Source organism: Haliotis rubra, unplaced genomic scaffold (assembly GCF_003918875.1).
Source record: "Haliotis rubra isolate DU_JTF1 unplaced genomic scaffold, ASM391887v1 Scf458, whole genome shotgun sequence".
NCBI classification, from domain to species: domain Eukaryota; kingdom Metazoa; phylum Mollusca; class Gastropoda; order Lepetellida; family Haliotidae; genus Haliotis; species Haliotis rubra.
The window spans coordinates 385,667-399,250 of NW_025767144.1; the positions used below are offsets into that span (position 1 = coordinate 385,667).

The following is a 13,584-nucleotide window of genomic DNA, read 5'->3' on the forward strand; positions in this document are numbered from 1 at the left end:
TAAGCCTAACTAGTTGGACTAGTCCATCCAGTGCACTTGAGGTAAGGGACAGGGGATTAGCTGTGCACTGGACCATGTATTTTATTGTTTTGTTTGCAGAACTTTTGGCATGTAGAACTTTTGGCATGTAGAAGTTTTGGCAGGACAACACAAGCACAATACAACTATATTCCAGTCTAGTAAAACAAAAAAACAGATGAACAGACACATACATGGCTATACAAGTGCAAACATGTGAATGTGATGAACCACAATTCACCTCACTGGACAGCTTCTAAACACAATGTCATGCGTGATATTTGAATAATTTCCGAACTAGATACATGTTGTTATCAACTCACCAAACACAGTCATCCCACAGGTGATGTCTACTGGATTGTCCACGACCACCTCACTGAAATCAGGGGAATCATCTCATATACAGACAATCCCTGGATCATCTCATACACTTCAATACCTACTGAAGTATTCTCATCTTAGTCAGCAAACATCTTCCTTCGGCTAGTGCCTTCATTTTAACATGGTACCCGTGGAGAAGATCTGGGCTAGAATTGGTCTTCAGCAACACATGCTTGTGGTAAAAGTGACTAACTAGGGGGATCAGGCTAGTCAGGCTCACATGTTCCCAACTGTGTAGAAGCCTTATTTTGGCCCGTGAAGATCTATATTAGAATTGGTCTTCAACAACAATGGATGCTCACTATATCGACCGTAACAGGTGACTACTTAACAGGATCTGGAATATTGTGGTCAGGTTCACTGACAAACAAGGGGCAAACACTGAATCATATCCCAATTGTTGTAGAAGTTATTTATGTGGTATATGAACACATGCTGGGTTAGAATTGGTCTGCAGCAACCCATGCTTGTCGTAAGTTGCGACTAACGGCATCAGATAGTCAGGCTCGCCGACCTGGTTGACACATGTCATTGTATCCCAATTGTGTAGATTGATGCTCATGATGTTGATCACTGGATTGTCAGGTCCAGACTCGATTATTTACAGACCGCCGCCATATAGCTGGAATATTGCGGCATTAAACAACAACCAAACCAATCATTTTAACATGATATTTGTTGGGCTTAATAATAAAAAAAATAATTATCATCTAATGAAACATTAAGTCTGCTTGCTTCCACCTGACAATATGACAGAACCTTTGGTGAAAATCTCCTGTTATTACTTTTAAGTAAATTTTAGAATACAATTGCTAATTACATCACATGTCTTTGTTGATTGTAGGTTTCACAACTAGTTCTTTTACTGACTGATTCCTGGTTAACGTTTTATTTTAAGCTTGGGAAGAAATAACAATAAACAATATCATAAAAGGATGTCCTCCTGTCTTCAGAATCCTGTACCTGAGAGCAAGACCGAATGTAGATTCCAGTGTGTTGTCGTTAGGGACGGTGACCACAGCATCACAGAAACTCACAATTGGTGCTGGGCGGACTGTGAGCGATCTGTCAATCAAAGCAATGCATGTAAACGTCATAACAAACCACAGCCAGTAGTCAAAAACTGATATTGTCCGGTGTAATCCAACTGTCTATCGGCTGTTTTACCATGATATACATGTCACTAGAGAAATTTTCTTTACTTTTATTCTACAAGCCCTACCCTCTGGAGCCATTAGTCCAAAGCTGAAGTCCAGTTAACAACGGTTGAAATATCTTCTGTCAACTAACAATTGCAAATTCCTGGTAATTTACAAAATTTACATAAACGCTACAAAATAAACTGTAGCTGTTAGGCATATTTGTTTGTGTTAGGCCAGGCAGAGACTGTCCTAGAGCTAGGGCTGCAACGATTCGATTCATCGAAAATCGAATCTGACACCTTAGTTTCGATTTTCAATAACCATTATCACTAAATCGATTCGATATTTGAATGCCTATTTAAATTATTTCCACACAGCTATAATGTAATTTTGACTCCAACTTGAGGGTTTTCGAGCACTGAAATAAGGCGAAACATGATTGGTTGACGCCGGGCTAATTATCCAATGAGAATTGTTGTTACTAGACATTGCCAAGTTGACGATGGAATTCACGCTATAAAAGCGGACTCTGAGGGTTAAATTAAATCTGATGTTTTTACTGGCATGACGAATCGAATCGAAATTGATCAAATCAAGGGTCCAATATCGAAAATCGAATTGATTCGAGGTTTGGGTGCATCGTTGCAGCCCTACATGAGGCTGGAGTAACTTATGTACTGCAGCAACAAACACAATGTTCCAGGTAAGAGCTACCTACTCTCTCCCGTTTGAACCTTTATATTTCATCCCAAACTGGCTTCCATGGGAGATACCACTTTGGACAGATAAGTGATATATGAACACCCTTCAATAGAAGGTTAAGGCTGCAAGTTTCAGAGTTTTAAACTTTTAACAACTCTATTAGATGTTCTCGGTATCTATAGGCATTTGGTTCCCTGTCTGTCGTGTCAGCGAGTACATACACAGGGGAGCTGAGTGAAGTGGAGGGACAGAACTGTGGCTGGGGGGGCGTGGCGCCATTCGTTGTGTTGGCAGGGCAGGCCAGGCCCCTAGAGGTGCCAAAACATCGGATATCCACACTCCGCCCTGCTCGTGTCAAACTGCAAAATTAAATATAAAGTCTTTGAGTGGCATTTAGAAGAGAGTGAGTTAGTATGGTTTTAAGCTGATATTAGCAATATTCCAGCAATATTCCAGCACCAGAAATATTCCAGCAATATGAAGTGAAGCGGCTGCAGAGAATATTTGCTCATATGGCGTCCCGTGCATGCGCGCATGATGTGTTTCAGCGGCCCACTGAAGCTCAGACACACTGAGATACTGACTTAAGCATGAATACCGACCAGTCACTTGTTGTACGACCAGTCCTTGTTGTACCCATTAATGCCGAGTGCAGGCAGGGACCAACAAGTACCATATTTTAACGTCTTTGGTATGACGCGGTCGGGTATCGAACCCGCGACCTTCCGCTCTCTGGGCGGACGCTCTAACCACTACACCACGGAGGCGGTCTCTTTGACATGACAAGTGAACATTTAATCCACTTTCAACAGCATTCCACTTCTGTCATAGCATATCATCTTGATGTGGTGCAGGTCTAGCGTGTTGATAACTATGGTGACACCCACCAGCACGGTTATCGTGACAAATTGGAAACATTATCAGGGCAAACCAGGATTCTTAGCAACAAGATGAGGATTCTGACAAGCCCAAGGGACACAACTCTGCATAGTGAATTATTGGACCATAAACTGCTTGGTCCTTCATTCCCAGGCCTCCTTTCAGTTGTCTACCATTTCACTAAAACTATGAGTGGGTGTTACTGCAACCATGCTGTAGTTTTCAGTGGTATGCATCAGCAGAGGGGGAAAGTTATCTCCCTTGGAATGTGTTCTCCTTATTGAGTTTTGTGATGGTAGTCAAGTACATGGTGTTGTGCTGCATGTCTGTGGTGCATGTGCCAGCAATGACTGAGGCTGTAATGTTGCTTCATGGTGTTTCACTGAGCTTTTCCATACAGAAATAAACCTTCCATATCACCAAAACAACAAAACTTGCTGGTGCAGACAGGCATAGAAACACACTTGAGTAAATTTCAGGGGATTCAAAGCCATGAAAAGTAGATTCTGGCACTGTTAATAAGAGCACCACTACACAGTGAGTTAAAATCTCAACCTAAAACCACTTGTGAAATCTTTGGTTGCTTACAAAGAATGAACCACTGCAGCCAACACAAATATATCAAATATATCAGTCGCATTGTTATTTTAACTGAGAAATAAAATATATCTGTAATCAGTTAACTGTGACAAAACAAACAATAATCACATGGTAACGTACTCAAAGGAGATGGAACTGGAAGTAGTGGGTCCTGGTGAGAAGGTGAGGGGGGTTGAAAGTAACAGCTGTATAGCCAAGTCGGTCATCACTAGCTTCACAAGTGATGTCAACCTGAAAAATGTGAGTGAGCATAGTTTATGCCAATTTTAGCAATATTCCAGCAATATCACAGCAGCGGGACACCAGAAATGGGATTCACACGTTGAACCCATGTGGGGAATTGAACCTGGATTTTTGGAGTGACTAGCGAATGCTTTAACCACTAGGCTACCCCACCGCCCCTTCCTGAAATATGTACTCTCAACTATTAAGGCAGTTGGGGTTAACACGCAATTACCTCTGAAATCAGGAAAATCCCCCCAAATCCCTTGTTTCTACAAAATACTGATTGTTCTCCAGTTGCCTGTCACAGGCACTTGGTTTTCATATCCAGATAATTCTGACTTTTGGGAAACCCAGGAGCAGAGGCTTGCTGCCGACAAATCTAAAAACAAGATGAGTGTAAATCTAAGATTCCAAGACAAGATGATAGGTTTCTAGTGTGTCATCACTATCTTCAACACTACCATTGATGTATTTCACCCACCTGACATAGTAGAAAACAATCACATACTGCAAGATTTGAGAAATGTGAAACCTACTGTATCTCTCAGTGCAACAGCTGTGGCAGGGTCGGACAGATCAGTTATTTGGATATAGATCGGTAGCACTTGAGGTCCTTGGTTTCTATTGAAAGAATATGCTGTTGTATTTGTAGAACCTGTCAAATCTCCTATGTGAACTGTACCAATTTCTGAAAAGGAAACATCAGTTGCTTAATTTTATTGATGAGAGATCAATCTTTCACCTTCAAATGTCTTAAAATATTAAAGCATTAATGAAATTACAAATACTCTTAGGATGATAAAGTCAACATGAAGATCACACTTCCTTAATAAATTCTGCAAAAGTGCAGAACTCTTGCTTGATAACAGTAATATTGCGTGATAACTTGTATCATAATATAATAAAGACATTGTCATTAATAAAGTACCCCCCTTCTTATAAAATGAGGCAAGTAATTCCATTGTTTCAATCTGTGAGCCAGATCTAGTATTTGCGAAGCACCTGTTGCTATACTCAGTTAGGACTGAACAATGTGATTTTATATTTATTTTATTAACAGATACAGTTCCAGAACATGATGTGTTTCTTTGGGCTATGACATTACTGTCAAATATGCTGGGATCTGGTGAACAGAAGATCAGGATGTCACACAGTCTTAACTTCCAGACAATACTAGAAACTCTGCCACCTTCTTCATATTTGGTGACTAGGGAAGACAAACTGTTTGATCCGCGTTCTAGTAAGTGATTGAGAAAGTATAGTTTTTAGCAGTTTTTTAGCAATATTCCAGCAATATCATGGTGGGGGACACCAGGAATGGGCTTCAGACATTGAACCCATGTTGGGAATTGAACCAAGGTCTTTGGCATGAGTGAACGCTTTAACCACTAGGCTACCCCGATCACCCTTGCATTCTAGAAATCGGTGACCAGTGAAGGTCCGGGTTAGAATATTGGCCTTCAGTAACCCATGCTTGTCGTAAGAGGCGACTAAGGGATTGGGTGGTCAGGCTCCCTGACTTGGTTGACACATGTCATTGGTTCCCTATTGCGCAGATCGATGCTCATGCTGTTGATCACTGGATGGATTTCTGGTCCAGACTTGATTATTTACACACCGCCGCCATATAGCTGGAATATTGCTTAGTGCGGCGTAAAACTAAACTCACTCTAGAAATTGGTGAGTCAATAATGCAAAATTGAAGGTATCACAAAACTTTATGAGTGGTGAACATAGAAGTTAAAAGAATAAAGAATAATAATACTTATTGCCACAACTATATCTACTAAGGCTGTAGTGATTCGGGTGAACGAACCGTAGCCCTTCATGAATTCAATTCGTTATTCGTGGTCACCAGCACCGAATATTAACGAATATTTACGATTTTTTTGAGGGAGCATGTTTTACTTGAACCCATATGTCTTTTTCCAAAGTGAGATATGCAAGAATAGAACATGTACTAGCATTGCAGTAGTGCAAATTATGCTAGTTTGCCAAGTTCGCACATGGTACGGTCGATTATAACTATTACATACGAACATATTGTACATCAATCACTTAACTACAATATTGTATTCGTGAATAATTATTTGTATTCGTTACCCAATATTCATGATACATATCATATTCACCACATAGTGCATTCGTTGCAGCCCTAATATCTACTAAATGCCTAAAAGACTTTCTACATATACAGTGACTTTAGTACACTCATATTTATATCTGTCATCACTTTAATATTCTCTTATACCTACTGCCAAGTTAGAGAAAACAACATCAGGAATAATTGTCGCTGCAAACTGATCATTGGCTACAACACTGCGACGTAAGGATTATACTAACAATATAATTTTTTCCCTAAGAGTCCTGTGGTCATATTTCAGATGCAATGTGTACGACGTATGAAACAGGTGGATTGAAACTTATATATGTATGTGTATCACATTTGCTGTATCAAGTAATCATTTCCATCATAACTGTTAAATACTGCAAAAAACAACAGTGGTTTGGATGTTGTAGACGCCTGAATTTTAGCATGTCTAGACATGATTCTGAGAGTAGGAGAGAAATATACGGTTTTTTGACTGACAAAACTATTTATCACATCAAACACTTATCATTACGACTTCATGAATATTTACGAAATACATTACTTTCATATATGAGACAAAATAAAAGAGCACAAAAATGTGTGAGAGGCAAAAATCGTGCAGGTGCTTGTTTGAAAGTTACGTTTGCAATAATACACTTTTCAATATGAAAGAGCAAACACACCTTGGCATGAACATATGTCAGCAAATAAAATGGCGGTTACGACAAAAATCAATTTCGTTAGTGGGTCCATGGTGATTTTCTTGCATATTTCACATTATTGATGAAGAAATAAGTTCATGTATCCCAACACTCAGAAGGAATTCTCAAACTTTCCGCCATTGTTTACGCGTTCCTAAGAGACGATGTAAAACGCTATGCGATTGGTTGAGCGCATTCATTTTACGGTTGTCGTAAATTTACAGTTATAATAACACATTCATTTTGTAATAATCACCATATGGAGAAAAACGTGACTAATAAGTTGAGCATTGCTCTGGGATATGTTTCCTCTCTCACAACCTAAAACATAACACAAAAGACAAAAACGACAAAACTCATCGGCTACAAGTTACCGGACTAATCCGACATTATTCAATAGCTTACCTGTTAGATGTTTTAATGAATTACGCCCGCTGCCTGTATGACAACATGACATGCTTACCTCTTGGCGAACATCTGGTGTCATCACTGACTTAAATTTACAACTATTTTCACTTTACACCAGCAACCATATTATTAAAATATTTGTCTCAGGTTACATCTCATGTTAAAGTAAGGTTTATTAGATTAGGGACCAGTCTTAATTTATGGCGGGATATATAGTGTGTGTCTGTGTGTGTGTGTGTGTCTGTTTGTGTGTGTGTGTGTGTGTGAGAGAGAGAGAGAGAGAGAGAGAGAGAGAGAGAGAGAGAGAGAGAGAGAGCGAGAGAGAGAGAGAGAGAGAGAGATGATTTTATGAAGAAGCATGCATACTGTGGAAGACACCACCTCCCCCCAAAAAAATATTTATGTACAAAGTAAGTGACCCTCCCCTGCATTTCATGAGCAAAATCAATGTCCCCCCCCCACCTCCCATAATTTTGTAAGCAAAATTTTGTAATACAATTGTGTACAAAATTGCTCACCCCCTTATACATGTGAACAAAATTGACGAAACCATACCTCCCCACATTTTCCGTGATATATCATAAAACGTCAGATTTCAGATACTGATGGGTACATAGGTTTTAGGACCATGTGTCTTATTTATGTATTGTGCACTTATCCCTATTTTGAGATATTTAATCATTCATCGTTCTCATTTGAACCCAAATGGACTATAAAGGCTTGCTGGTAGAACAGCCAGGTAATCAACAAGCGTTTGTCGTACAATTTCAATTTCACACGTGCAACTCGCACACCTGGCTGTTCAACCACCAAGTGGCCCATACAATAGACCAGCCAAACCTCTAGAAATTAGGCATGAGTTTGAGAAAATGGTTTTAATGGATGATAACCAAAATGTTTACATTATATCACAACTGGTATTATTACCATTTGCTGAATCACCTCCAGCCCTTTAACTGATCTTATATTTGTATCGTCTATGTGAAACGTGCATGGTGGCGTTGCGTTAGACCCTATTTGTAGTGACCATTGTCCTATATATACTATTCAAACAAAAGAAACGCATAACCCAGAAATCTGTTGCGAAAATGTTGTATTTTCAAACGTGTATAACTCGACCACAAATAGACATTAGTACACGAATCTGTACATCAGTTCAGAAGAAGGAAATGTCTATACAACCAAGTGGATAATTTTAGATAACGAGGGCGTTGAGCGCGATGGTGACGACGTAGCACGGCTCTCCTGGCTCTCAGTCCAACCTCTCTCAACCTGTTCCGTACAGTTTGACCGGATATCCTCCCTGCCTGCTGTGCTCTCCCCCGTGGCAGTACGATCACGCAAATGTAGTACCCGGATGTACCAATTTTTCTCTGCAGTGGTGACTCGATGTCTGCCTGTATTATGGGGACTATCATTAAATTTTGTTATACCTGTTTGGTTGTAACGAGCTGCAAGCTGTGATATCGTGCTCAGACTAACGTTCAGACGCCTGGCAACAGATGATTGGTAATCTCCAGCGTGCATTCTTTCAATGGCGATGTTCCGTGTCGCAGCGTCAAGACGTGGCGTAGTGATTTGACCTTGAAACTCCTTGAAAACGAATGCCGATTTGCGAAAGTAATCTGGATTTTTATAGCCAGAGAGTGCATGCTCTTTGCTGCACAATTTCAACTGGAAGGTGATTTCTGTTGCGTTGTGGCGATGTCTTTTAATCATTGTAAGAAATCTCATCAAAATCAACATTTTCGGGTAAAGTCGATTTTTTTTACTTGTGCAAATGTGTAAAATCATGTTATCGACCCTTTTGTTACATATTTTGACGATTGTTTGAATACAATAGGTAATTAATAGATTTTTTAAAATGCAAACGGCTATGCGTTTCTTTTTTGGGATAGTATATATTGATACCCCATCTATCAGACCCAAGTGATACATTTAAAAATAAATATGATGGATGTGGATGACATTGCAAATATATTAATGACTACAATAAGGAATTCGAATGCTTGCGACAAGAATATCCCAAATAAAATTGTTATAATTCGACCATCGAATACTCTTTGAGTGAACAATGGAATTCGACCAAGTTGTATATCTAAAATATTTGAGCGATGTTTATTCAAACATATCTTGCTCGAGTGTGGCACAAAGGTCTCGTGCACAAGTTAAAATCTTGTGGCATTGATGGTTCATTAATACAACGGTTTAAAGGTATTTAGAACATCGATCCCAGCCGGTAGTCATAGATGGAAAATAATGAACCATACCACTTGAAAATTAGGACTCGTTAATATTCATAAATCATATATTTTATTCTGCAATTTTCATGACATGACACCTTAGAATAAACGTAATACTGTCATTTTAATAAAATATGTGATGAAATCGAAAATACGATTTGTTTACAACGAACATTTTCGATTATTTTTTTTCAGAAATGTTTTTTTATATTTTCCGATACAAATATACGAATTTAAAGTCAGATAATTCCTTCCTTACATGAAACACATTCGACTGTCAATCAAATTTAATTCAGGTAAATTCAAGAAAATTTGCATTATTTATTTTTGCTTAAAATCTGTATGTTTGAAAGTATCAAGATATTTTTTTATACTAATGTTCATTTTTCTATGTAGTATTAATGTGCCAAGCATTATTTTCAGTTGTCCCTTATTTAATGACACACCGACTGCTTGAAATCACCCACCCTCTTAACAACGTCTTATGATGAAATTAATTCAGCAGGCTAAAACTTAACCATGTGCAAAATCTGTCTACTCACTGTGTACATTAGAAAGCTAACAAACATGTTCAACATTTAATTCATCTCAATTATTTAAAATGAATGATCAAAACCCAACCAACAACAGCACAATGTTAATCCCCTTCTCATCTGTATTCTCTATGCAGCTTAATCTCCCACTGTATACTCCACCCTGTAATCTCTCTTTTGGATCAGTTCATTATGTCAGATAGGTAAATGCCGCGTGATGTTTTAACTGTTTGTAGGGGTACTTGGCTGTAGGGGTTTTGGGAGACAACCGATCTTCACATACTGTATGTATATCCAAACATTATTGTCCGGATTTTAAATTTGAGTATTTGTCCAATCAAAAATATTGTTACAAAACAGCACATGCGCCCTCTGTAAACATACATGTGCTCGTTATTCCGATCTCTCTGAGAATTCAGTCTTATTGATATATCTATCAAAATGTGTGAAGTGACGAAAAACAATTTAGAAAATTATCTACCTCTTATAGAAAAGTCTGCAAAACAAGCAGATTTCATTGGTATGTTATTTCTGCACACATCTCCAATCTAGCTGTCATTAGCAACCTTCCTCAAGTTAATCCTGAAAACACACTAGTTGTCAGTGTTTGGTGACAACACAGAACATGAAATATGGTTGATAATAGTAATAAATACCAATTGTTGACAGTTCCTGTTCCAGACAACATAATTTGAAAAAAATAAATCTGTGTCATCTTATCAATATCATGTTTACATGAGGAGTCAAGCAATAAGGAATAGAATGTAAAGACATTTTTAGTATGTAAAGGCCCCAGCCATGACCCGTTGTGACCATGTTGACCCACCAGACAATGACAATATATTAGACCGATTCATTATCATGTATTGTCATTACAATGATTTTATGACTCGGCAATAGTTAAGGAGGTATCTAGCTAAACTCCACCACCAGTTGGATAAAATAGAAAGTACTATACTCATGGTTAAAATATAAGGCATTATACACATGGTTAAGATATAAGGTATTATACTTAGTGTTAAAATATAACACTATATTCATGGTTAAAATATAAGGTACTATACTCATAGTTAAAATATAACACACTATATGTAAGAACATACCTTAACATGTTTGTATATATCACTTTCAGGTTTGTAAGAAATGATAGCCATGACATGCAGCTGCTAATATGTGATCAGTTATATCTTCCACTTCAGCTATAGACACAGAATTCACAGGCTTGACAGTGAATGACAGCATGAAATACAGGTACGTCAGCACAGCATGTCCATCACATGAACACAAGTGACAGGTAGGATCGATGGCACAAGGACAAGCAAACTGATGAAATAAAATGTTTCCAATGTTTTGTCTGATCCTCCCTTGTCTTTCATCACAAAGTCTGTATAAGTCTCCTTCGTCCATTACCTATCAGTGCCTGGATTATTTCCTGGCTTCTATGTGTCCATTGCCAAGACCAGTCAGCACCAGTAAGCCACTGGTCTACCTTGTTCAGTGCCCACCATTGAACATTATGTTATCACTGATGCTGTTTCACATGTACTTATATAGCTATCCGCTGCCTAGTTTTTCATGCACCTTTTGAAGGAGTAAGAATATATTCCAAAGTGTAATTTTCCTCATAATACATCTGAATGATCTGAGTGCATGGTTGTTTCAGCTTGTTTGACAGTGGAGAAGACAGATACAAGAAGCTGAGATGTAGCATCTCCCAGTTCACTGTGTGTCAGATAGGTAAGTAGACAGCAGGGCTGCAATGATTCGGTTCGATTCATCAAAAATCGAATCTGACACCTTAGTAAGTAGACAGTACAACTGTAAAGAAAGGATAGACATGTTGCTTTGTATGCCTCCTGATTTTATCTCCCTGTTATTGCTTGCTCTTATAGTTATGGTGTGGATCTTCTTGTGGTAATTTATAGTTACGGTGTGGATCTACTTGTGGTAATTTATTGTTATGGTGTGGATCTTCTTGTGGTAATTTATAGTTACAGTGTGGATCTTCTTGTGGTAATTTATAGTTACGGTGTGGATCTACTTGTGGTAATTTATAGTTACGGTGTGGATCTACTTGTGGTAATTTATAGTTACGGTGTGGATCTTCTTGTGGTAATTTATAGTTACGGTGTGGATCTTCTTGTGGTAATTATAGTTACGGTGTGGATCTTTTTGTGGTAATTTATGGTTACGGAGTGAATCTACTTGTGGTAATTTATAGTTACGGAGTGAATCTTCTTGTGGTAATTTATAGTTACGGTGTGGATCTACTTGTGGTAATTTATAGTTACGGTGTGGATCTACTTGTGGTAATTTATAGTTACGGTGTAGATCTACTTTTGGTAATTTATAGTTACGGTGTGGATCTTCTTGTGGTAATTTATAGTTACGGTGTGAATCTACTTGTGGTAATTTATAGTTACGGAGTGAATCTTCTTGTGGTAATTTATAGTTACGGTGTGGATCTACTTGTGGTATATTATAGTTACGGTGTGGATCTACTTGTGGTAATTTATAGTTACGGTGTGGATCTACTTGTGGTAATTTATAGTTACGGTGTGGATCTACATGTGGTAATTTATAGTTACGGTGTGGATCTACTTGTGGTAATTTATAGTTACGGTGTGGATCTTCTTGTGGTAATTTATAGTTATGGAGTGAATCTTCTTGTGGTAATTTATAGTTACGGTGTGGATCTACTTGTGGTAATTTATAGTTACGGTGTGGATCTACTTGTGGTCATTTATAGTTACGGTGTGGATCTACTTGTGGTAATTTATAGTTACGGTGTGGATCTACTTGTGGTAATTTATAGTTACGGTGTGGATCTACTTGTGGTAATTTATAGGTACGGAGTGAATCTACTTGTGGTAATTTATAGTTACGGTGTGGATTTACTTGTGGTAATTTATAGTTATGGTGTGGATCTACTTGTGGTAATTTATAGTTACGGTGTGGATCTACTTTTGGTAATTTATAGTTATGGTGTGGATCTACTTGTGGTCGACTAGCACCTTTACCTGGCAGGTAGATGGAATTTACCTGTCGGTATCCCACACCTGGGATGGATTGTCGTTACCTGAACTACGGTATACCCCTGTACTCCGGTCCTGACGATAGGAGATGTGCGAGAGGTACAGTGTCAGTACCTGGGGGCCCTTGGAACTTTACCGTAGTCCCTCCAGCAACCACAAGCCGCAAAGCTTCAGTCTTAAGCCAAATGCTGGTGCTTCAAGATAATTTCTGAGACGATTCCTAGTGACCAACATCAAGAGTAGGCCCGCACTAGACTCCCGTCTCTGAGCTTTGCTCCAGCTTAAACCTGGGTTTCTACGTCACAACCAACACCCTTTTCCATTTCTTCCATTGGTCAATAACCCATAACCTGACTATCTATTACTCTCCCCCACCTCTATTTCGTACCCCCAATACCATATTTGTAAGACTGTGAGGTGGATTCCAGGAATCTCAGAGTCTCTCTCCCCTAGCCATATATGACTCGTAGAGTACCAAGAACTGGTAGCAAGGTCCCTGGCCACGCCGCTCCATCTTGATAGTGTAGTAGTTTTTCCCTTACCTAAGCTATGAGTCACCTCACCTTGCCCTCATCAGCTCTAACGACCTACTTTCATGTTTATTACCTTCTTTACTGACTTTCTA

General features: G+C 38.7%; 2 protein-coding genes across 2 annotated transcripts in view; one reads left to right on the forward strand and one right to left on the reverse strand.

Annotated features, from left to right (window-relative positions):
- Positions 1-3,928, reverse strand: part of LOC124290115 (tectonic-2-like) — a 45,595-nt gene extending 41,667 nt beyond the window's left edge. The window contains 3 exon segments of the mRNA XM_046726808.1: positions 1,363-1,464; positions 2,465-2,602; positions 3,843-3,928. Coding sequence (XP_046582764.1) covers positions 1,363-1,464; positions 2,465-2,602; positions 3,843-3,928 — 326 coding nt within the window.
- A 6,369-nt stretch (positions 3,929-10,297) lies between these two features.
- The window catches only part of LOC124290116 (pre-piRNA 3'-exonuclease trimmer-like), a 38,454-nt gene continuing 35,167 nt past the window's right edge, over positions 10,298-13,584 (forward strand). Inside the window, exons 1-3 of the mRNA XM_046726809.1 lie at positions 10,298-10,444; positions 11,124-11,175; positions 11,588-11,661. Of these exons, the coding sequence (XP_046582765.1) occupies positions 10,366-10,444; positions 11,124-11,175; positions 11,588-11,661 (205 nt within the window). The 5' untranslated portion in view covers positions 10,298-10,365. The remainder of the gene's footprint in view (positions 10,445-11,123; positions 11,176-11,587; positions 11,662-13,584) is intronic.